This window comes from Anabas testudineus, chromosome 17 (genome assembly GCF_900324465.2).
Source record: "Anabas testudineus chromosome 17, fAnaTes1.2, whole genome shotgun sequence".
In the NCBI taxonomy this organism is placed as follows: domain Eukaryota; kingdom Metazoa; phylum Chordata; class Actinopteri; order Anabantiformes; family Anabantidae; genus Anabas; species Anabas testudineus.
The window spans coordinates 12,915,278-12,937,185 of NC_046626.1; the positions used below are offsets into that span (position 1 = coordinate 12,915,278).

At 40.2% G+C, this 21,908-nt stretch overlaps 3 protein-coding genes across 5 annotated transcripts; 2 read left to right on the forward strand and 1 right to left on the reverse strand.

Annotated features, from left to right (window-relative positions):
• Nucleotides 1-3,444: 3,444 nt before the first annotated feature.
• opn7a (opsin 7, group member a) lies at nucleotides 3,445-7,552 on the forward strand. Its single transcript, XM_026375108.1, has 5 exons — nucleotides 3,445-3,532; nucleotides 4,132-4,294; nucleotides 4,569-4,696; nucleotides 5,701-6,035; nucleotides 6,923-7,552. Exons 1-5 carry the CDS (start codon nucleotides 3,445-3,447, stop codon nucleotides 7,550-7,552), a joined length of 1,344 nt encoding a protein of 447 aa, XP_026230893.1.
• A 2,070-nt stretch (nucleotides 7,553-9,622) lies between these two features.
• ripk1l (receptor (TNFRSF)-interacting serine-threonine kinase 1, like) lies at nucleotides 9,623-14,928 on the reverse strand. Of its 3 annotated transcripts, XM_026375105.2 has the most exons (11): nucleotides 14,815-14,928; nucleotides 14,341-14,506; nucleotides 13,776-13,932; nucleotides 13,526-13,663; nucleotides 13,203-13,428; nucleotides 12,911-13,060; nucleotides 12,608-12,684; nucleotides 12,425-12,500; nucleotides 11,715-12,293; nucleotides 11,456-11,602; nucleotides 9,623-11,004 (listed from the first exon to the last, which is right to left on the reverse strand). In XM_026375105.2, the coding sequence occupies exons 2-11, from the start codon at nucleotides 14,502-14,504 to the stop codon at nucleotides 10,706-10,708; spliced, it is 2,013 nt and encodes a 670-aa protein (XP_026230890.1). In that variant the 5' UTR covers nucleotides 14,505-14,506; nucleotides 14,815-14,928; the 3' UTR covers nucleotides 9,623-10,705. The 3 variants fall into 3 exon arrangements, with proteins under 3 accessions (XP_026230890.1, XP_026230891.1, XP_026230889.1); XM_026375106.2 differs by having other exon boundaries at nucleotides 11,537-11,602; nucleotides 14,341-14,893; XM_026375104.2 differs by having other exon boundaries at nucleotides 14,341-14,893.
• A 2,162-nt stretch (nucleotides 14,929-17,090) lies between these two features.
• dusp22b (dual specificity phosphatase 22b) lies at nucleotides 17,091-21,558 on the forward strand. The gene is made up of 7 exons (XM_026374547.2): nucleotides 17,091-17,336; nucleotides 17,701-17,734; nucleotides 17,826-17,908; nucleotides 18,592-18,641; nucleotides 19,585-19,659; nucleotides 20,504-20,675; nucleotides 20,813-21,558. Exons 1-7 carry the CDS (start codon nucleotides 17,316-17,318, stop codon nucleotides 20,951-20,953), a joined length of 576 nt encoding a protein of 191 aa, XP_026230332.1. The 5' UTR covers nucleotides 17,091-17,315; the 3' UTR covers nucleotides 20,954-21,558.
• Nucleotides 21,559-21,908: the final 350 nt, after the last annotated feature.

Genomic DNA, 21,908 nt, shown 5'->3' on the forward strand with positions numbered 1-21,908 from the left:
AGCTGAGGAATAGGCTGACCTAGAAATACGGCAGAATCTCAAATGCACCTCCATTATTTGACGTCACTATGTAGGTACAATACAAACATGCGATGGCACAAATGTGGGAACCAATATGGGAGCTTGTGCTCCATTTATAGAAAAAAGTGATATATTTAAATGTTTAATAAAAAACATAAAAAAGAGCCACTGAATGTGGACACATATTGTGACCAAAAAAAATGTTTCAGCAATGGGATGATTTATATTCTAACCAATCCTCCAAATATTCGTGGCTATCTACAGGCAGCTACAGCTTTTTCTTTCAAGGCAAAAAAAAAAATAAATAAATGTATTAAATACTCATTCTGTATTCCCACTGGACCACTTTGATGTCCAAACTGTTTATCTTATCTAGGACAGCCATTACTCCCTACCCTCTGTGGCCATCACAATTAATTTTCTGACAACACCATTACACCTTGAATGCAGCTTTCATCTCAAGCTTTGGCTCAATGCGCTAGTCAGTGTGTGTGTGTGTGTGTGTGTGTGTGTGGACATGAATTCACAAAAGGAAAGCAGGCATGGCATACAAGGCAATATTTTCACTACATACAATTCTTTTGAAGATAAGCCAGCCCTGCTTTCAAGGTGTGACAAGCTGGATTGTTTCCCTTTCTACATTTTCTGAGACAAATTCCAAATTTCAAGTGACACCATGCCACCCCTGTGATTGATTTAATTTATGTTTACATGAGGGATACGCAATATCATACTGCACTTAAAAGCAGCACAATGGGAAACTCGCACCGTTGAAAGGGATGTTTATAGGCCTGAAATTGATCATCAGTCTATAAAGCACCAAAAAGCTGAAACAATAAACATTCAAATGGACCATTTCCACACCAAGGCCCCTCCGACCGTCTGTTATTTCAACAAAGTTGAAGTTCAAAGAATTTCCATTTAAATTCCAGTAGAGAAAGCAAGGTCTCCAAAAATTAAATATCATAGTATGTCATCCGGAGTTAGACACATGTTCAGAACAAATGGCAACACCCCAACCCCCCTTTAAAAAAAAAAAAAAAGAAAGTTTCTATACAATTCTATACATTTCAGCATATACGATGTGATATTTGTACTTCAGGAAATTGGATTTGAAAGCAAACAATGACAAGAGGGTTAAGGTACTGACTTTGATTGTTGCTAGTATCCCTGAACCATTCACAAATTGAAGGTCTGTGTTGAAAGGAATTATGTGAGCTACATCCACTGTGAACAATGCCGAGGCAGAGATGCTGAGAGTCTGCACAGTAACCTTGGCTAGTGGTTTCAAAATGCTGTAGTGTGATACGCGGGATGATGTGCTGGAATAAGAAGATACCGCGCAGGAACAGGAAAGTGTCTGTGTTCAATTACTAGAAATATCTTTTAAAATATTTTTCACATCTTCACTTACTTTCTATTTATTTATTTATTTTTTTTCACATACTGTCCTTGTGATGTGAGGTTTCAAAAACAATCAGCACTTTACTAATAAATAGTTGGGGATAGGGGATATTTGATTTTTCAAGCTCTGCCATGTCATTCTACTTTTATAAATAAAACTACAAAACCAGTTTGTATTGTGTCCCTTGAGAATAACAAGTTATGAATCAGACCTTCATATGAGTTTTCTAAATTGACACTAATGCAAATTAAAGACTCATTTTTGGGCATGAGGGCATTTTAATAATTATTTCACCATTACCACGTTCAAATTCACAGTTACTCTGAATGATTTGCTTTGAGCAGTTTGTGTGTGATCTGCCTCTCAAGCTTCACACGGTCGTTCAGTGTTGTCCAGTAGGAGTGATGCTCTCTCTCTGGTGCCACTCTTATGCTGCTGGGAGATGAGTCCACATCTCAGACTTGAGACAGAGTCTAAACAGCAGTGAAAACCTACTGGCAACATCAATGGATCATTCTTAGTGGGCTATTAAAACACTCGGATTTAGGACATTCAACACTTATTCGCTGAGGTAAGACGCTTTGAAATGATTTCCGATTTGCTTCTCTGGAATATGCGGCGACATATTTGAATGCATAGTTTTATTATTTCGATTTGTAGTTTTTGAGATGTGTTAACTGATAAAGTGATAAAAAGGATGCTGACCACGTGTCTCATTTCCCACGTCTTGTCAAATCGGATTCACTGTCACTCAAATGAATGTAGACAGAAAGTAGAAAACTGTTTCTTCCTCTTCCTCAGTCAGTAGTGTTGAATGTTACTGAAGCCTCGATGTGCGTTTCACCTCATCTTCACCTGAACCCAACATTAACCAACTCATTACGCTGACAGTTTACGGGAGGGTTTCAAAACTCTACCTATCAAGTGACCATTGCATCTTTTTAATGTGCGAGTTTTGCGTCTTTACGCACGGATGTAGTTTTTACAGTACTTTAAATAATTACAAGGTACATGCATGTTTATTTTTTCCTAATTGTGCAAATTTTTCTCAGCGCACTGAGATTTTGTAGAAACCCCCTGTGCACCAAGCATGTGAGTTAAAGTGTTGAGAAAAAAAAAAAGGTGCTTTACAGGCCACTAAGCAAAATATGGCTTCTGAACTCCTGAGCATGCTTCACTGAAGGTGTGCCACATACCTTGGTGCGTGTTTGTGCATAAACTGGTGGTACACTATTATTAACTATTATTATTTTTATTCTTCTTTTTGAAATCTTTGAATTCAAACTACTGGAAATGATGTAATGTCTCCAACCACATGAACAACAAATTAGGATGTGTTTGAAGTGCATTTCCCTTGTTCAGTGATCACTTATTGATTTATGTCTGTCAGTCACATTTAAGTTAAACTGCTCCCTAACTTAAAAGCATGTTCATGTATTAGTCTACATTTAAGGAGGTATTAGTTATTGAAAAGTTTAATACCATCACAAACTAAACACAGATGGTAGATTATTATAGTGCATGTAAATGCAAGAAGTTTATTTTTCCTCGTGAACTTTTCACTAATAGTACTTCAATAGATTAAAACCATTTGTAAACAGTCAGTACCATATTCACACAGGGTAATTTAACACACTCATTGTGGTTTATGTAACCAGATTTTATTGCACAGCATTTTACTGTCCTTCCAGACAGCCACAGCTTCCCTTCTGTCCCTTAATCAGAGTGAAGTGGACTTTTGACAGCCATTACCAGTATTAGAAATGAGTCAAGCTATTGGTTGCATTAGAAGTACTACAATCACAGCAAGACTGATCTTGAGTACCTCAACACTAGCCACCACTGCAGTGCTTTCAGTAAATAAAAGCATTGTTGTCTAATTTTGAATACATTGAGGTTATTCAACGCATTAACACTTTATTCAAGTAAATGATGTAGTATGAAGTAAAATGATAACATTAAGCACTAAAATAATGCCAATTTCTAACACTGGTTCTGAAAAACTGATCTGTTTTCAGATGGGGATGTTAGATGAAGACATTGCATTCCACTCCAACATACCTGTTCCACTTGATATAACGGTGGCTGTGGTCTACTCTGTTTTTGGTGAGTTATGCCTACAGAATAACAAATCTATCGGTCTTTTTTATTCCTCAACAGACCTAAAAAGGGGTTAATGTCAATGAGTTTTCTTCTCATTTAGCTCAAGCTGAAATGAGTAACAGCGTGAAGCAAGACAGCCCACTGTGAAGCCTTGACAACACGTGATTAGCATTCTGCTTTCACAAATAACTATCACTTCTACCTATATTTACTATATAGTCTGTATCAATTCCCTATCTGCACATAGGTGCATTCTTCCTCAGGAACAAGTAAGTCATCACACAGAGCCACTGAAGCTGCCAGATAGATACTAATGCTGTCATAACATGTTTATACAGTACTACTACCCCTAAAGCCCACTACATGTTACCATGTTTTTTATTGTTGTGCAAAATAACAAAAGTGCAAAAACAGTTGTTGTTTTTTAGGAAATAGCACTAACTATTTATTGGTTGGGAGCAGTAACCTGCTTGCCTTGACGGCTTTATAGAAGCAATTATCAGGAAAAAAAATCAGATAGGCATTTGAAATGTTTAAGTAGTGCTTTAATTAGGTAACACGAGTCGTAGACCAAACCAATCCCCTGACACTTTTCATTGCAGGAATATGTTCCCTGTTTGGCAACAGCACGCTGCTCTACATCTCCTACAAGAAAAAGCATCTCCTGAAACCTGCGGAGTACTTCATCATCAACCTAGCTGTCAGTGACTTGGGCCTGACGCTGTCGCTCTACCCCATGGCAATAACTTCAAGCTTCTACCACAGGTAGAATAAAAGCAGAAGAAGAAAGGAGTATTTTCACGTGAAACATGTGCTACTATGATGACAGCTTCAGTGCTTTGTTTTAAAATCAGTCTCACTAACATACATATTTTATTATGTGGCTAGTTAGCAATATAATTGACTGTGGGTTCACAGATATGGAGCGTAATGCTCATGCTACTCTCCTCTTTCTCACCTTCCCTCTCATTGATCTGCCTGCCGTTGCTTTGCACCGTCCTCTTTTCTTTTTCTCACACCCCCTTGCCCTCCCACGCAGGTGGCTGTATGGGAAAACAGTGTGCTCCATATACGCCTTTTGTGGCATGTTGTTTGGCATCTGCAGTCTGACCACTCTAACCCTGCTAAGCATGGTGTGCTTTGTGAAAGTATGTTATCCACTATATGGTAAGTTTTTTTTTTTTTCCCAGTGAAATGAATTCCTAAGTGTCTTTTTCTTTAATCACTGACAGGTCCAGGGGTTGTGCTCAACAAGAATTACTTGTGATGTGTAATGCCATGCAATGGGACTTACTTGACCTAAATGAAGTGCGTCTTCCCAGATAAGGTCAACAAAGGATAGATTGACAAAATATGCTGTCATGTGTCATTGCTGAATCTCATCTTGTTCAAATTTACTGAAACAATTAGCTGAAAATGACTCATCTATGTACAGTTAGGTCTAGCACTATGTGGACAATGGCAGTTTTTGTTATTTTGCCTTTATACAGCACGACAGTGGATTAAAAATAAAACCATCAAGATGTGATTAAAGGGTAGAATTTCAGCTTTTCTTTGAAAAGCTTTATAAAAGATGACATTTACCATTTGAGAATTACAATGATTTTAAACACAGCAAATACCTCTTAGCCTCAGTGAATCAGACTTGTGATGGAAGATGCAGGAGGACACCCAGTGTCCACTGTTTGTGCTCAGCATAATCAGGATGCACCCAGACCAGACAATCATAAATTTGTTTCTATATCGGTATTTTCACTGACTCCTCAAACTCTACACATATACACACATATGCCTCACGTACGTGGTAGGCAGAACGTTTCATCACAGATATTAATAGCGGTGAGCCACTGAGAGATGCAGTCATCAACCTGCTAATCGTGCCCACTTCCTGCAACAGCTGCCAAAACTTGAAGAAGAACTTCTCTGTCACACTGTTGTGATAAAAAAAAAATCTATTTGTGTACATATGTGTAGTCCATTGCACTGATGAAACACAGTATAATTCCCCTTTATGCTGAGTGTTGCTTATGTCCAACTCAAAGAACCAGGCTTATCAAACTAACTAATTTACATCATCTAGTTTTATGTAGCATCAATACAATGTAAAAAACCACTCTCAACTACCGAAATAATAAAATATGAACTTAATCTGTTTTTTGTTTTTTTTACAGGAAACAGGTTTAAATCTGTTCATGGTCATCTGCTTATTGCCTGTGCTTGGGTCAATGCTCTGTTATTTGCCTGCTCCCCGCTGGTGCACTGGGGGGAATATGGACCAGAGCCTTATGGCACAGCCTGTTGCATTGACTGGCGCCTGTCCAATGAGCACACCACTGCACGCTCCTACACCGTGGCATTGTTCATCTTCTGTTACATCCTTCCCTGCTGCGTTATTGTAGCATCATACACAGGTATTCTGGTCACAGTGCATGCATCCCGCAAGACTATGGAGCAGCACGCTTCGAGGCAGACACACATGAGCAGTATCCAGACAATTATTGTTAAGGTAAGAGGAAAGTCTGATTAGCACAAATGATTACTTGATTAAAGACGGATTCATTACTAACTTTGAAATAACATGTTCTAAGAATAGGCACAACAGGAGGTGACTAATACAACATAAGTTTGTTTATAATTCTTCACCTACAGGCAGGATATAGACAAATCCAGCAAACTGTGCTGAAGTTTTGCACGTCCAGTCTGTGACCTACTATTAAAACATATGAAACAGTGTTTGGTTATAACCCAACCCATCATGACACAACATGCAGGAAACGTGGTAGTGGAGGGGCTGAGTTTCAGGAGTGGAGTATCACAGTACCTCTTTAGAGAAGAGAGTCTTTGGCAGAGTTTCTCACTACTCCATAGGTTGAAGAAATTGGCAGTGACCTCGATAGATCCTCCCGTGATGCCTCTCATTAGCAGGAATGTGCTCTGGTTGTACTGTGATACATAGAAGCTACTGCTGCCTTTGCTGATAAATGGTCATCAGATCAATCAAATGGTTCAATAAATCCAGCACATGTAGAGACGCAAGAATAGGTGTTATGTGGTTGAACCTTCTTGTTCTGGTTGTAGTCAGTAGCCGTCAGTAACTAGCAGTTTCTAGGTGTTTTTCTGATTATGACAGGGGAATAGGTTGTTGCAATATTCAAGACACAAGGAACTAAAAGTAGATGTGAATATAAATACCCAAAGTCAGTCAGCAAGATTTTATCTTTCCCTTTTAAAACCATGGTTGAATTCTGTGTTTTTGATACTGTCACTAAATCCCATGAAGTGACCCAAATAATACCCAATAATACAATTATTTTATTAAAAAGTAAGGCTTGCAGAGCAAAATCCTATTCTTCTCACATCTTCCATTTTTTCACCTGTGCTCTTTCCTGCCAGCTAAGTGTTGCTGCCTGTGTCAGTTTCTTTGTGGCGTGGAGTCCATATGCTGTGGTGTCCATGTGGGCTGCCTTTGGATATGTTGAGAACATCCCTCCAGTAGCATTTGCAGTGCCAGCCATGTTTGCCAAGTCCTCCACCATATACAACCCGATCATCTACCTAATGCTGAGGCCAAACTTCCGCAGGGTGATGTGGAGGGACCTGGGTGTTCTGTGCCACACGTGTCTCAGGGGCTGCCAATGTACCAAGGACCCAGAAAAGTGCTGCTCCAAACCAGAGATCAGGATCAGACTGGGCACAATCCAGACTAAACAGGTTCCTTCACCCAACTCCTGTGCACAGCCTCCGATGATAGCACTAAATGATCACAGCTGTGGGAGGTGTAAGGATGCTTTTGAATGCTTCAGACACTACCCTCAAATGTGTGGTGTCACTAACCCAGATGCCAGAAGAGACTCATGCAAATATCAAGACTTTCCAGTTCCACAGACACGTACACAGAAGACTCGAAATGAGCCCCAGAAGCCTATGTTGGCCATTATGTACACCAAACGAATTTCAGAAATAGATAATGTCCATATCAATTTGGAGCTGACGCCAGGGCATGCAAAATTGGCTTGGCCGTGATATTGTTCTGAATGATTATCTTGGGACTTATTTTGCAAGTTGTGTTCTTCAAAATGTGCAGTTACTTAATTTATATCTTCAGGAAACCTTGTTCAGGAATGTACACTATGCTCCCAAAGTTGTGCAGCATAGTAAATAATTAACTAGTTAGATGGTCGATAATTTATTATTTATCACCCACTGTGCATACGCTGATGAATAACAGAATAGTTTTGGGGTGAAACATGCACAGCTTTAATTTCAAGGGTATTTGTTTACAATCTAATTATGTTACTGTTTTAATATGCATCTCAGAAATATTATGCCAAGGTTACATGGCCTAGGATGGATAGGCTGGAGACATGGATAGGAGTTTGAGACTGACACCTAATAAGTGTGTTATTTATTGTAAATGATCTGTATATTCCTATAGTTGTTATACTGTAGTGTCTTAAAAACTGCCTTTTTACAGTGGTGTAAACCTGAATTGTGGCTCAATTGTAAAAGAGGTATAACGTGCATTTGGTTATTTCCATGATGAGCCTTAAACAATGATTGCTCTCTTTTGGTTAATTATCACAGCCAGGTGAGAAGTGATTTAATTTTGAAAGCTGTTCCACAACCTTTACTATGCCAGCCCACAAATTGTTTACACTTAACAAGTGCAGGTACTGTATCTCGTTTATGGTGCTTAATTATCTATATACATCTCTTTGTACACAAATCTGTTTGAATTGCTCAGCTACACATATAAATGTTTGTTTTTCGTCTGCTGATCCATCAGTGATGTATCTAGTAAATAAAGCCACTCATTTCTGTTGGATGTCTTAGGTGCAAAGCATACTGCAGATAATAGATAAATACTGTAAAATAAAACACCATTATTATCTAATGTTCAACACAGGGTAACACTTAAAAAAAAAAGAACAAGCAGAAAAGGGTTATAGCTGTTAAGAAAACCGAAAGGTCTGTCTACATTTATGTTCCTAAACAGTTTAATTAAATCCCTCACAGCACAAAACGCTTCATCTCCTTATGGTAAGTGAAGAGGTTATTAAACTCACCAGATAGATCAGCAAAAACATACAATCTATTAAAATAAAGTGTGATTTCAAACAGTGTTTTCAATGACAACGGTGAAAAAAAAAAAAGTATATTTGGGTGATTTAAAAAGGAGATTCATCTGTGTTCAGTGTAAATTCCTACACTCAGGATTGATAATCCTTGCTTTAAAATAAAATTGTATTTAGACAAACTCTTTTCTTGTTCTGGTGTTATTTCTGATTTTAGCCCAAAAATAGCTCAAACAACGCACAATGCATTACAACCCTATTTAAACAGTTTATAAAAACAAGACGTAAATCAATCATTGGTGGATGATGGCTTGATTAAATGCTTTGGCCTGGGCCAGCGGGACAGGATGCTTTTGAGTGATAAGATCAGGGTTTCCACTCTTTCACACAATCAATTTCCCAGGGCATGTTCAATGACACACATGACCATTTAAAAGTTTGGAGCTGCCAAGTAATGTTCTTAATTTTAAAAGAAAAGCATATTTTGGCATTTAAAAACTGTATTTGCTGTATTTTTTATTCAGATTCCTTTCATGACTTAGTGAGTTCAAACTTTTGAACAGTGTAAATCTATTATGTCAGATTAGGATCATGCCAGATTTGTCCCAGAGGTTTGTCTCTGTAAAAGACTCCTTCAATCGTTGCATCTGTCTTGCCTGAATGCCTTTGAAACACATGAACTATGCTATTATTTCAACAATTAGCCCGATCTCTAGAAATGCAAATAACGCAGATGCAAATAGTCTGAGGGTCTCATTTTCAAATTATTTTAAATGTTTTAAATCGTTTAAACTTTTTTCACAATCTTGCATGATACAGATTGAAGCTAGATCATAATCTAAAGAAGAAAGTCCTGCAACTGTTGCGATGCTTTTAGACGTGTACCCTGATATCCAGCAAATAGTTGCTTGAGTGAACCAAATAGGTAAAGAAGAAAAGCTACACCCTTTTTAGGATTTAGGATTTTTAGAAAAGAGTTGTAGAAGTTCAAATAAATGAAATGCAATGCACACTGGAGTTTTAGAAACATATGTACATAGTTTATTCTCAATGCCTGAATGTACAGCAAGTCCATGTTTGGTAAAGTTTGTTGAACTGTGTAGGGAGAAGGACCTGCGCCCCCTTTTATTGAGATACTGTGATCTAAATTATTGGTGCCACAGTTGCTGACATGAACAGACAAGACACAAACATATGTTCAAGCTAAAGTGGCATGTAATACAAGTAACTGCAATCCAAATGCCAGTACAGTAGCACATTTTCTTAAAGATAATGTGATATTATCACAAGTAAAAAAGTAGTTCATTAGGCATAATTTGGTCTGGGGGAAGGTCACATTAAAAGCAACAGGTCTCACATTACAAGTAGCCTAATTTGACTTACTTATGACCATACTATACTGTCCAGGTGGTCACAGTTAGCAGCAATAATAAAAATGTGCTGGAAAACTGCGCTACTATGTTTTTATCCTTTTAGATGTTTTACATTCCATAATTTTTCCAGCATCGTTGATTAGACCTGTTGTGTCACTGGAATCAGGGGAGTCAAGTTTGTGTTTGGCTGAAACAAATGCTAATTAAAGCTGTATTAATCATAATTGCATAATGCTATCACTGCACAGTTTCTGAAAACCAAATATGACAAAATTGATAGTACAAAAATCAGAGCATTACAATTTTAAAAGTAAATAAAAAAATTAGTAATAGCTTTTAAATCTTGATTGGAAGAACCCACAACATGAATATGTTAACCCACTTGGTAGAAAAGGTTATGCAATAATCTGAAAGTGCAGTTGGAGCTTTTAAACTATCACAACAAACGTCCAAGTGACCATTTATTCAAAATAAATGACTTTCTTTTTAAAAGATTACCGACAGTAAGCTCCGCATGTACCATGAGTAACCATGATTTTTTTTTTTCCTCAGATTAAGATAAGAGATTACATTTTATTCACCTCTGCTGTGTTACAGGGCAACCAAGAAGACGAAGACGTTTCGGCAGAACTGTGCCATTAAATGTGAAAGAAAATCCAGAAAATGTTGCCACTATAGGCAGTAAGTCACTTAGAGTGAAAGAGGCAAATCTGTCGAGGGAAAAATGTTTATGACGCGAAGGAGGAAGAACAGCAGTTGTCCACTATTTTCTGCAGAACGTCTACCTTTACGTTTCCTTGCAATGCTCGACACAGCTTCCCAACAGTACAGCCGATACGTCCCTCTTTCATTTTCCAGCGCTCCAGCATCTGGTGCACCAACTCTGGCAGGCCGTCGCGGAAGTAGTCGTGGTCAATCGTATCTATCTCTACATTTGTCAAACCCAGACGCCGTGCACATTGCTTCCATTTGGTCCCTATGTTGTCCCTCAGTAGATCTAGGTGTTCTTCAGTGACCGCACAGTCTTCTAAATATAACAAAAGAGAGAAATAACTTAGGGCAGAGATAAACAACCAACTACATGGTAAACTCAGACTTATTATATAATCTTAAAGATCATTTTGATTATCGTGTAACAGCTAAAATGATTCACAGATAATTTGACAGACACAAAAACAAACATTTTAAGCTTTTTAAATCGTACAGTAAACACATGCCTCTGTTATATCTATATATATATATAATTTCTGGTGCGCGAGATAAAACAGGCATTTGAACATTTCAGCCAATTTTTATGCTCAATTATCACCAGTTTTAATATTTCATAGCAAAAAAAATTAATCAATATAATAAGCAATAAAGCATTAACACAAGTGATGGTTGCAGCCCAAGAAACGAACAATCATGTTTTCAAACTTGAAGTATATAAACATCCTATCCTCCACCTGTTACGTTAAAGAAATGCTGTTGTGGTTTACCATATTTCTGAATGCCTTCTTGGAGCAGAGAGCTAGCTGAGATTTTAGAAGATGCAGATAAACTACTGAAGGGCTCATAACCTCTGATATGCATCATGTTGTTGTTCCCAATCTGGATCCCACTGGCGTTCTGAATGTAAAGAGATCCTAGAACAAGCACAGAACACACACACAGTCAAATACATGTCAGACAAAGACAACCTCAGACATCTACTTTCTATACACACACAATCTGCTAAAGAAATTCTTCACCCCTTACCTGAATCTTGCAGCGAGTTATACTTGGAAGGAGTCATGTCAGGAGCAGACGTGTCAGATACAGGGTAAGCCGGCCAGGACTGCTGCCGATCATAGTGGGAATGTGGATGCTGCTGGTTAAACGGAAGAGATGGGCTGCTCACAGACACTGGAAAGAGGTTTGAAGTGTGAACGGAACTGTTCATGGACTCATAGCGACCAGCAGGAGAGCGATAAAAAGTCTCTTCTTGGCTTGTGGGCTGTACCGGCTCAACTTTTGTAAACGAGTGGACAGACGATACACAAAGAGGCCTTTCTTCTTCTGGTTGCTTTACAATATGATCTGAGCATCTCAGGAAAGGATTTGAGTTGCCGTAATGGTTGGCGGCATCAGACTGGTTATCGCAGTTATAGCTACCATGTTTGTGGTATTGCATTTCCCGATTCAGCTTCTCATCCAAAGCCGGAGGGGTGTAAACTAGCCTTGCATCCGACTGAATAGAGTCGATGCATGGCTGATCCTCGATGTGGTGCAGGTCCTCAATACTGGCTTCAATTGGCACAGATGCACCTTCTGAACTCACCAGAGCAGCAGGGCAATCTGCAATGTAAGCAGTCAATCTTTTTAAACATTTTCTGTTCATTTGTGAGCATTTAGACCAATAAATGTAATGCAGGATGTAAAAAGGTGACTTTAGAGAGTGAAGATTCATCAAAACTGTCAGTGCTCACCTACTGAAACACATTCATGACTCATTGATAAAGATTTCATCTTCTCAACAAGTTCACCCGGGCCTTCATATATATCCTGTACAAAAAGCACAAGAACAACATCAAAGTGACTGTTTAGTGTGTTCACTGTGCATAAAAGACACGATTACCACACGTTGAATGGAAAAAGAAAAGCATATTTACCCGGAGCTGAACTAAATCGTTTTCTAAATGTGGTTCAAGCTGTTCAGTGTAGAAAGGGTGGAAGATGCTGTAGCCCTCTGGAAACAAATAAGGTAAAGGAAGGAAATGATGAAAAGAAGAGCCACATCACCAACATGTTACGAATATAGAAACATTCTGTATTTTGTAACAACTATAAATAACATGAGTATACAATATCATAAGCCAGCACCAGAAAACGTTAGTGTGTGGACCTGTTACAGTGTCATTATGATCATGACACAACGTGTTGGATTGTTTTTAGTACATACTCAAAAACCACACCTTTAAATGTTGGTCGTTGCTGCGGATCATGATTCCAGCATCTCTTCATAAGCTGAATTATCTCTGCAGGCGTGTCCTGTGGAATGAGGTTCTCTGCTGGTCGGTCACCTTTACGAACACACTGGCTGATCTGGTCTTCATTCCTGGCATCTGGACATAGAAAAGAGACTTAATTAGGTTTCCTGTAAGAGGTTTACTCAATGTAGTTAGTGTACAAATGCGTCCCATTGTAAGCCAGGCCTCACTACATTACTATTTGTGGATTAGACGTGTCTGTGTCATACTAACTCACTTGCATATGGCTCTTCCCCTGTGAGAATGACCCAAACTACGACTGCAAAGCTGTAGACGTCAGACTTCTCAGTGGAGGGTGTATTAATACTCTCCAGGTGTTCGGGAGCCATGTAGCTCAGTGTGCCGCCACATCTCACTGTCTGCCTCGATTTACTCTTCCTGCGAGACTCCTCCTTCGTAAGTTTGCTCCATGTGTGGTAGGTGGCCAAGCCCAGGTCTGCAATCTAGAAAACACAGAGTACAAAATACTTAGACTACTATAGATGCACTTGACTGCTTCCAGAAACCTACATGTGTAATGAGCTTTACAGGACGAGTCACCTTTATGTGAAAATCCTTATCGACTAAAATGTTTTCAGGCTTGATATCCTTGTGTAGAACATGTTTTTCTGTGAGGTACACCATCCCTTCCAAAATCTCCAATATGATTCTGCCCTTGACGGATATTGGCACTTTGACCTAGGAAAAGAGAGATTTTTTTTTTGTATTAAACGTCGACATTGAAGTTATTTAAGACTGTAAACTGTGGCTGGGCAGCCAAAGACTATTTGCAGATTTTAAATCTGCTAACCATCTGTAGCATGACCAACAGGTTGCCTCTGGGGATGAGCTCCAACACTAGCGAACAGTCTTTATCCTCCATGATCACACCCAGCAACTTGACAACTCGCTCATGGTTCAAGGTTGCCATGATGTTTCCTTCCTCTAGCAGTGACCTCTTACTCTCTCTGGGGAGTAAAGATAGGTGAGGTATGATTATTTTAAGCAGAGCAGGTATCATCACATTAAGTGCACTGTCCTTATACATAATGGTCAGTGTAACAGATAAACTGCTGGTGCATCTGATCTGAAACTGGTTGTTGGATCCACATCCGCATTTCAGATGAGCGTGTCGAGCTTCCACAGGAAGTAATCAGTTCGTGCCTGGAGATCAACACCAATAACTAAGCTTAGAAAGGTACGATTTTGCAAAACTAAGCACACAAGCCATAAAAAAAAAACAGCAAATAGCAAAAGGAGAGTGACAACATAAGTGTTGTGTGGAGAGACGGATCCCAGCGTCCAGGCGGACACATGACTTAACCTAGTTATGGCCAGACGAGGGGGAATACCCAGCACACAGACAGAGGGCTTACTCGTTTCGAAGAGAGCCTGTATAGACGGTCTTCAACACCACCTGGCCCAGCGTCGCATGGTAGCACAGGTACACGTCTCCAAACCCTCCTCCGTCCAGCGGCTCCTTCTTGATGAGGTCCTTCGACCTCATGTGAAGCGGCGAAGAGTGCGGCGCGGCGGCCATCCCTGGTTCAAGAAGTCACCACAAACGAAACGAGAAACGAGTAAAAAAACTCACAGCAAGCGGGCAAGTCCACTGGTGTGTCAAAATAAATAAAGGAAGCGACGATCTCAAGCATCCAAATCATCCACAAACCCTGATTCAGGATGTCGCTTAACGGGACGTTAAGCTAACACCTCCAGTCTAAAGTTTCAGCAACAAGAAAAACACTTAGCTAGTTAGTCCTCGCAACATTAACCAAACACAATCAAAAAAAACAACACTACACACACCACAATCACTCAGTCTAAGTAAATCTGGACTACACAGTTACCAGAAGGTCCCGAGAGGTGCACTTTATTTATAGTTCCGGTTTTTCTTCGACGTCCGAATCCAGTTCTAAAGCGAAACCACGCAGACGTCACAAAAAAAACTACAAACAGCCCCACAAGTCGATTACAGATCAGCAGATCCAGGCTAACATAGCTGAAAAGTCCTGAAGCAGACTCCAAAAAGAAGTCCTAAAATGCAAGGCAGTGCATTATCTGCTGCTCCTCCCGCTATTTTAATATTAATAATTTGAAATTTATATTTGAGATATAGTGTCTTTAACAGAGGGTCGCATGATGCCACACGGCTGATTTTAGCGTGTGGCATTGTCACCACCTACTGGTGAAATGAGTTATTGCAGTGACAAAACAAACAAACACACAACACCTAATTGGACTGTGGCTTTGCCAATTTGAGATTTAAAGGTCATGCCCAGGCACTATTTTAGTTTTAACTCGACTTCCAGACAATTTATAGCTGCGCCTGAGAAATATCCGTCATCCGACACCTTAAGGTTTCACAGAACCTGAACAAATGAGGAAGCAAAGAATAACTTGGATATTTTTGAACTGCAACATCAAATAAAGCTCATAACATTATTTATTAAAGCAGCTGAAACGATGCCCCATCCTAATTATAAAAAAATACAAGTTCATTGATAAAACAAGTGTTAATGTGAAACTAGAGCGGGAAACCACCTGAATTGTAGCCTCTGACAGCGTGGGCGATGTATGACATGTAGGCCTACATTTTGGGCAGCCTATCTGTGAACACCCACACTATAAATTCCTCCTTTTGCACACTAAAGCCACAACAAAGCAGTAGCATATTTACCTGTCTAGTGTTGTCTAGGTTTATGGTTTACATGTGTTTTTTTTTATTATTATTATTATTCTTTTTATTGCAGGTAATCTTTAGGATGTTTCACTTTACCCTCCATCTGAAAAAAGTATTAAACAAACAAATGTGTGATTGAAATCATGACAGCATTTATGTGCAAATTATTTTCCATCCACAATATTAAATTGTGTAAATTAGATGACCTAAAGCATTAAGGATTTTTTTTTTTATTAAGCCTGCTCCACAGCGAGCTTTTGCAAAAATAAATAAATAAACAAATGTGAGAACTCGTGAGAAGAGATTGTTAACAGTGACAAAAAAGCATCAACATGGGTTGAAATGGTATCAAGCTCACCCCATGCAGTCTGGTCCCAGCTGAGGCACAAGACATCACTTTGCCTTATCAAGGGGATCTGTGTAGTGCGCTTTGGTCACCTCACATGCATCCTGCAGACAGCTCCTCTCATTCAAACTGTAGTCTGGCAGTCATATGCTGCCCCACATTGAACACCAGATCACCAGGAAGTCAAACCAATTGGTGCCTGCGGTGTAAATGTGCGGCCAGTGTATATGTGTCAGTGTGGGACAGTGGGTAGCAGCACTTCCTGTTGACGTAGTTGACGATTATCAGTACACAACTGCCATTCTTTCTCAATAATAGCAGGTGCACATGTATTATTGCTAATGTCAGCCCCAGTTTTCTTACTGCCTTTCTGTTCTGCAGAGATATCTGGGGGGCAGTGTTGCCCGCTTAGAGTTGACAGTGTGCTACAGTAGGGTTTGTTTCTTGTCTTGGTTTGACAGCGAGCAAAGGTAGTCAGAGCAGAGTCTGTAGTGACATGAAGCAAATTCTAGTGTTGTTTATTTGTATAGAAAAGGGTAATGTGACAACATCCCTCTCTAGCAGTGACACTGTGGTCTGTTTAGGAACTTTAGCAAATGTTGGAAATGAGGTCATTTGCACTCCCAGGTCAGAGACACAAGGTTTGGAGGGCCAAAAACGTATCGAGACTGATCAGCCACAACATTAAATCCACCTGATGGTTTCAACGTTGTGGTGAACGGCGCGGAAAAAATAATGCTGGTTACATTACAGTACCGAGGTGTCTGAACACAAAGTTCACCACAGCTTTCATTGTGAATTTAATGTCACCAATCAGTGTATATAACTTCTTGTGCACCAATTAAAACACGTTATTATTTTATTTATTCTTGCATCTGTTGTAGTAAAGTTTTGTAAAAGTGGGAGCTGTGTCACCCACTCCTTTCCACAGGTCTTGTGCGCCCGAGCAGCAGTGCACACACAGTACATTCCCAGAATACTCCCACTGGGGCTTGGCTAATTTGGCCCTGGTATGTAGGCTGTCTGACAGAGTATTAATATCTGACATAATCCAGGGTTGGGTTTAACTCACACCTGTGCCGTTGCCACAAAAGCCCTTTCTCCTTTCTATCAGGAAACTACAGCTCCCAGCATTCAACAGCGGGAGCTTGGGCAGCAGTGCTCGGCTTCCACTTGGACGGGGGGGGGGGGAGCTGCCGCTTGTGCGCCCGTTCAGCGCGTTTGGGAAACCGTCAAGCTGCTGGATGAGCAAATTGGAAACAAAGAGGAACCCCACCGTGCCACTCCAGCTGTTCATCCGTCCTTGATCCGCGTCTTTCATCATGGGAAACGGCATCAACAAGGTTTGGTTTTCATCTGTTGCGCGCGCTGTAGGCTGGTCCTCGGTGTTTTGAAGTGAAATCAAGCAGATGAGAGTTGTCATCCTCAGCAGTGTCTGCGGTGTTTGGGAAATTAAAAAAAAAAAAAAAAGTTGCGTCTGCTCCTTAGATTTACAGGATTTAAACGTGGGTCAAGTCCAGTGTAAACAACACAATTAGTCAAACTGTGAATATTTGACACAGACTTTTACGCGTTTTCACACAGTCACGTGATGTGAGCTTTCAAACATATGTCTCAAGTGTCCAGGTGTGTGATCTGAGTCAGCTGCTTTAAGTTTTACATCAGTGATGCTCAAATGTGTTTTTACTCTTTTCTTTTTCCTCACAGGTCCTGCCTGACTTATACTTGGGAAATTTCAAAGGTGTGTTCTTATGTAGGCTTTCTTATGTGGTTCGTATACATGGCTGCACAGACACATGGTCTCTGATTGTGTTGCCATATGTTTATGCCAGATGCAAGAGACCGAGGGCAGCTAGCGAGAAACAACATCACACACATCCTGTCCATTCATGACAGTGCAGCTCCCATCCTCCAGGTGAGAAGCTCTCCGTCGCCTTCACATAAGCACCGCTGCCCTCACTTGGATCCTAAACATGGTACTTCACACGATTCTCATTAAAACTTAACTAGTGTCATTAGGCAAATGAGGCTGAACCTATCTGACTGGATGGGACGCTCTTGGTGCGTTAGTGCAGTGCACATCATGTGAGCTCTCACACAACCCGTGAACCAGTTTGTCAGGTTGTTCTGGAAAGAAATGCTCACCAGAACTACTGCTTCCTGATGGATCAGTTCATCCCGAGTGCGTAAACAATAAGCAGAGATGTTTCTCACTCGTGTGATTCTTGGAGTATCGTAAAAAAACGCCAGTCAACAGTTCAGTTGGTCAGTGTGCTGAGTTGTGTGCTAGCGTGGGTTGTAGAGTAGGTGGTTCTTCTTGATTCGTCCAGTGTGGACTGTGCAGTTTTGAACTGTAGAAATGCAGTTTCTGTTCTCAGTTTTGTATTCTTATGAAGGGGGGCACGCATGAACGGGATGACAGACCAACTGAAAAAACACCCCCAATTGTTCTACATGCACTAGCACAGTCTGTGTTCACCATCTGCAACACATAAGAGCATTGATGTGCAATGCTGTTCAATAAATGCCGTGTACTGATTTGTGTTAAATGCAGTGCAAGTGTTCGCTGACAGGTAACTAGTCTTCTTTGTCCCTCAGGAGATGACCTATCTCTGCATTTCAGCAGCTGACCTACCCACACAAAACCTGTAAGTACCAAAAACGTGCATCACAGCAACACGGCACAGAAACAATGAAAGGCTGAAGCAACAAGAGAGAGTACCGCATCCATTTGAGGCTGCACTGTGTGGGCGTCTGAGGTTCATTTTCTTCAAGCTAACGTGTAAATGATATGCTTTCACAAGCTCAACATTAAACTGTGAACTTATTCTGTGACGAGACCACAGTAACGCTGCTGGATTCAGCTCTTAATGCATGGTTGTTTTTTTATTGACATGAACGAATAACCTGTACAAATGCCTACAGCGGTTTTTATATGTGTGAATGTGAATAAGCGGGCAAGAAAAATGATCAGGGGTGCATGGATCATAAAGTAACACCTTGGTTTAGACACTCACGTGCATAAAAACAAACATGCACAAATCATCTCTGGCCAAATTCACATTTGAGGCAGTCCTATAGCAGGAAGGAAGTCTTGCAGCTCAGTTCTGCAGTTTTAGCACGATGGTTGATGCTGTGCCTCTATTTATACAACCAACCGTCTATTTACACACATACGTACTCACTCGCACATATGGACATACACATGCGTACAGACACACATATGCACACATAATGCCCGCGAAATGTCACTCTTCTTGCCACAGTTGCCTCATACTTCTCAGGTTCAGGGTGCATTATGTTATCTTTAATGTGAAATAGACACCAACTGTCTCAAACCTGAGATCAACCTGTCCCCATCCTGATCGTCTATGATGATAAATGTAAGGGTGTGACAAGGCAGGTTCAGTAGCATGTACAGCAACAGCAAAAAAGAAAAATATAAAGTGCATATACTGATCCATCTTTGGTCTTCAAAAGGCAAAATGACAGCACGTAGCAGCACAGTTTTTCCTGCAGTTGTTGCTGTTCTCATAATAGTTTATTGCGGTCATGACCTATTATAAAAAAACATTTTCTTATGCTCCACAGGACTCAGCACTTTAAACAAAGTATAATGTTCATGCACGAGTCCCGCCTGAAAGGAGAGGGCTGCCTTGTTCACTGGTGAGACCTTTTCGTGTCCGTACCTAAAAGCTAAATTCAAGGTTCCCCCACACAAGCTATTGAAATGAGAGATGTTAGCAACTGAACAAGATAGAGCTCCTCCATGTACAGCATCTCATAATGTGGAATGAAAATGTAAAGTGTTCATCTACAGCTGAAAATAAAACTGAGATCAACCAAGTACACAAGTGAACCCATGTGTAACTGCTGCACAGAAGAGATTAAATGATAAGCAAAGGCATATTCTTGCACTTCCCAAAACAGAGTACAGTAACAAGTCTGACCACATTGTGTTTATGTAGTAGAGAAGCTGACCACATGTTCACTGGGGAAAGTTATATTTGGTTAGACAGCGGGTCTTCTCAGAAATACAAAGGAACACGTTTCTTTTTACATTTTCTTTGCTAAAGTTTCTCTGCTTGTTCAGCCTGTGACAAACAATTCAGATTAATTCACATATGTGTTTTATAAAATAACACTCCCCTTGTTTTATTTTGTTCTTATTGCATCTCTCATTGTCTTTAGTCTGGTCGGTGTTGTCTAGAAGGTCACTTGTTGTAGGTACCTAATATGACATTATTTATTTATTTTTACCGATTTACAATGTTAGGTGCTGTATGTTTATGTTCCAGTAGAGCTAAAGATAGTTTGTCCATCTTAATTTAGATCATGAAAGAACAGAGTAAGAGTAAAAGGTGTCCTCTGCATTACCACATATTTAATTTAAAGAGAAAGCACTTTATATCCATGTGTGGTCGGATTATTGGAAATTAGGCTAATTATCTAGTCTGACACGCTGATTTCTTGCTGAATATACTCTTTGTCCGTCCCTCACTTCATATAGTTTGGCAGGTGTCTCCCGCAGTGTCACCCTGGTAGTAGCTTACATCATGACAGTGACAGGGCTGGGCTGGCAGGAAGCACTGGCGGCTGTCAAGGTGGTGCGGCCTTGTGCTGGGCCCAACCTGGGCTTTCAGAGGCAGCTCCAGGAGTTTGAGGCTACTCAAGCTGACGAGGTCAGTCAGGAAAGTGGGGTATAAGAGAATGTGGGTGACAGTGACACAATTTAATTATAATATATTCTTATACTGTAATTATTGCATGAATTGTAAAATCTGTATCATTGTTAGAAACAATTTTTCTTTTCTTGTAGTTTAGAAAATGGCTACAGAAGAAATATAAGGAGAACCCCTTCAATGATGAGGCAGATATACGTGACTTACTTGCCAGGGCGTCCAGTGTCGGCGGTGAGGAGGTGGAACGACAGGCATCCACTCCACCTGGAGGTATCTGATCAGATCTTCGGATGAAATCTTTTGCAGCTGAGCCCGGAGAATGACACCACTATGTCATTCGCTCTGCAAAGTTTTGGACATACCTGGATGTCTAATGTGCTTTGGACGTGACTACTGTGTGGATATTTATTGCAGCTGGAGTAATCTTCAAAATGCCATGAGTGTGTGACAGAAGAGACAATTAACATGCAAAGCACTTATGTTCATTTCCACTATTCACTGAGTTTTCTGGTGCAGCCTTTTTTTAAACTTATAACCGTTGTATACATGTTGTTGTTTTTTTTTTGTACTGTGTCAAGATGATTTCAAACAGTGAAATAAAAAGAATCAAGTCAAGTGCTTTGCGAGGTTGTCGGTGGGCCGTCATATTGAAGGTGATAAGACACATTCTGTGTCGTGTTTACATCTCTGTTTCCTGGTTCTCTTCCTGTTTGTCTAAAGTGCAAGGGAGGTCATGCATGGTGGCATCAATAACACCCAGATTGTGTTTTTTTTTCTCAGTCTTCGTTTTGAAATATCTGTCAGACTAGAAGCAATAAAATTAGGTTAATTTCTCCATGGTGAGGTTTTGCAGTAGCCCTCTTAATAACATAGACACCTGGACATGTGCATAGATAGCCACTGGAGGGCAGTAATTTCAACAGAGTCCTCTTAAAATAAATACTATGCTGAAATCAAGCATGTGCCCCTTGTGACATTGGTTCTTTACGCGCTGCTCGTCATTCAGACAAATGTCTTTCCCCAATAATAAAAGTAAGACTTTATAGCCATTTCCAGTCAGCAGTCATGTCAGTGGAAATTAGGTTGAACTCACAGACTTTTAGAAAAATAAAAAACATGTGGGGGGGATATTTTCTGATGCAAGCGTACACAGGTAAATTGTTCCATTCCGTCCCAGCGTGCGCTCAGGGTGTCACAGGAGGGATTCCCCACCGCAGCAATGTGGGGGCCGAG

Coding starts and splice junctions, on each gene's coding strand:
- dusp22b (XM_026374547.2), top strand. CDS start 17,316: ATGGGAAACGGCATCAACAAG. Junction 18,642..19,584: donor GACCTACCCACACAAAACCT/GTAAGTACCAAA, acceptor TATGCTCCACAG/GACTCAGCACTTTAAACAAA. Junction 19,660..20,503: donor GAGGGCTGCCTTGTTCACTG/GTGAGACCTTTT, acceptor CACTTCATATAG/TTTGGCAGGTGTCTCCCGCA.
- ripk1l (XM_026375105.2), bottom strand. CDS start 14,504: ATGGCCGCCGCGCCGCACTCTTCGCCGCTTCACATGAGGTCGAAGGAC. Junction 13,429..13,525: donor ATAAGGATTTTCACATAAAG/GTGACTCGTCCT, acceptor TGTGTTTTCTAG/ATTGCAGACCTGGGCTTGGC. Junction 13,061..13,202: donor AGGGGAAGAGCCATATGCAA/GTGAGTTAGTAT, acceptor TTCTATGTCCAG/ATGCCAGGAATGAAGACCAG.
- opn7a (XM_026375108.1), top strand. CDS start 3,445: ATGGGGATGTTAGATGAAGACATTGCATTCCACTCCAACATACCTGTT. Junction 4,697..5,700: donor AGTATGTTATCCACTATATG/GTAAGTTTTTTT, acceptor TTTTTTTTACAG/GAAACAGGTTTAAATCTGTT. Junction 6,036..6,922: donor TCCAGACAATTATTGTTAAG/GTAAGAGGAAAG, acceptor CTTTCCTGCCAG/CTAAGTGTTGCTGCCTGTGT.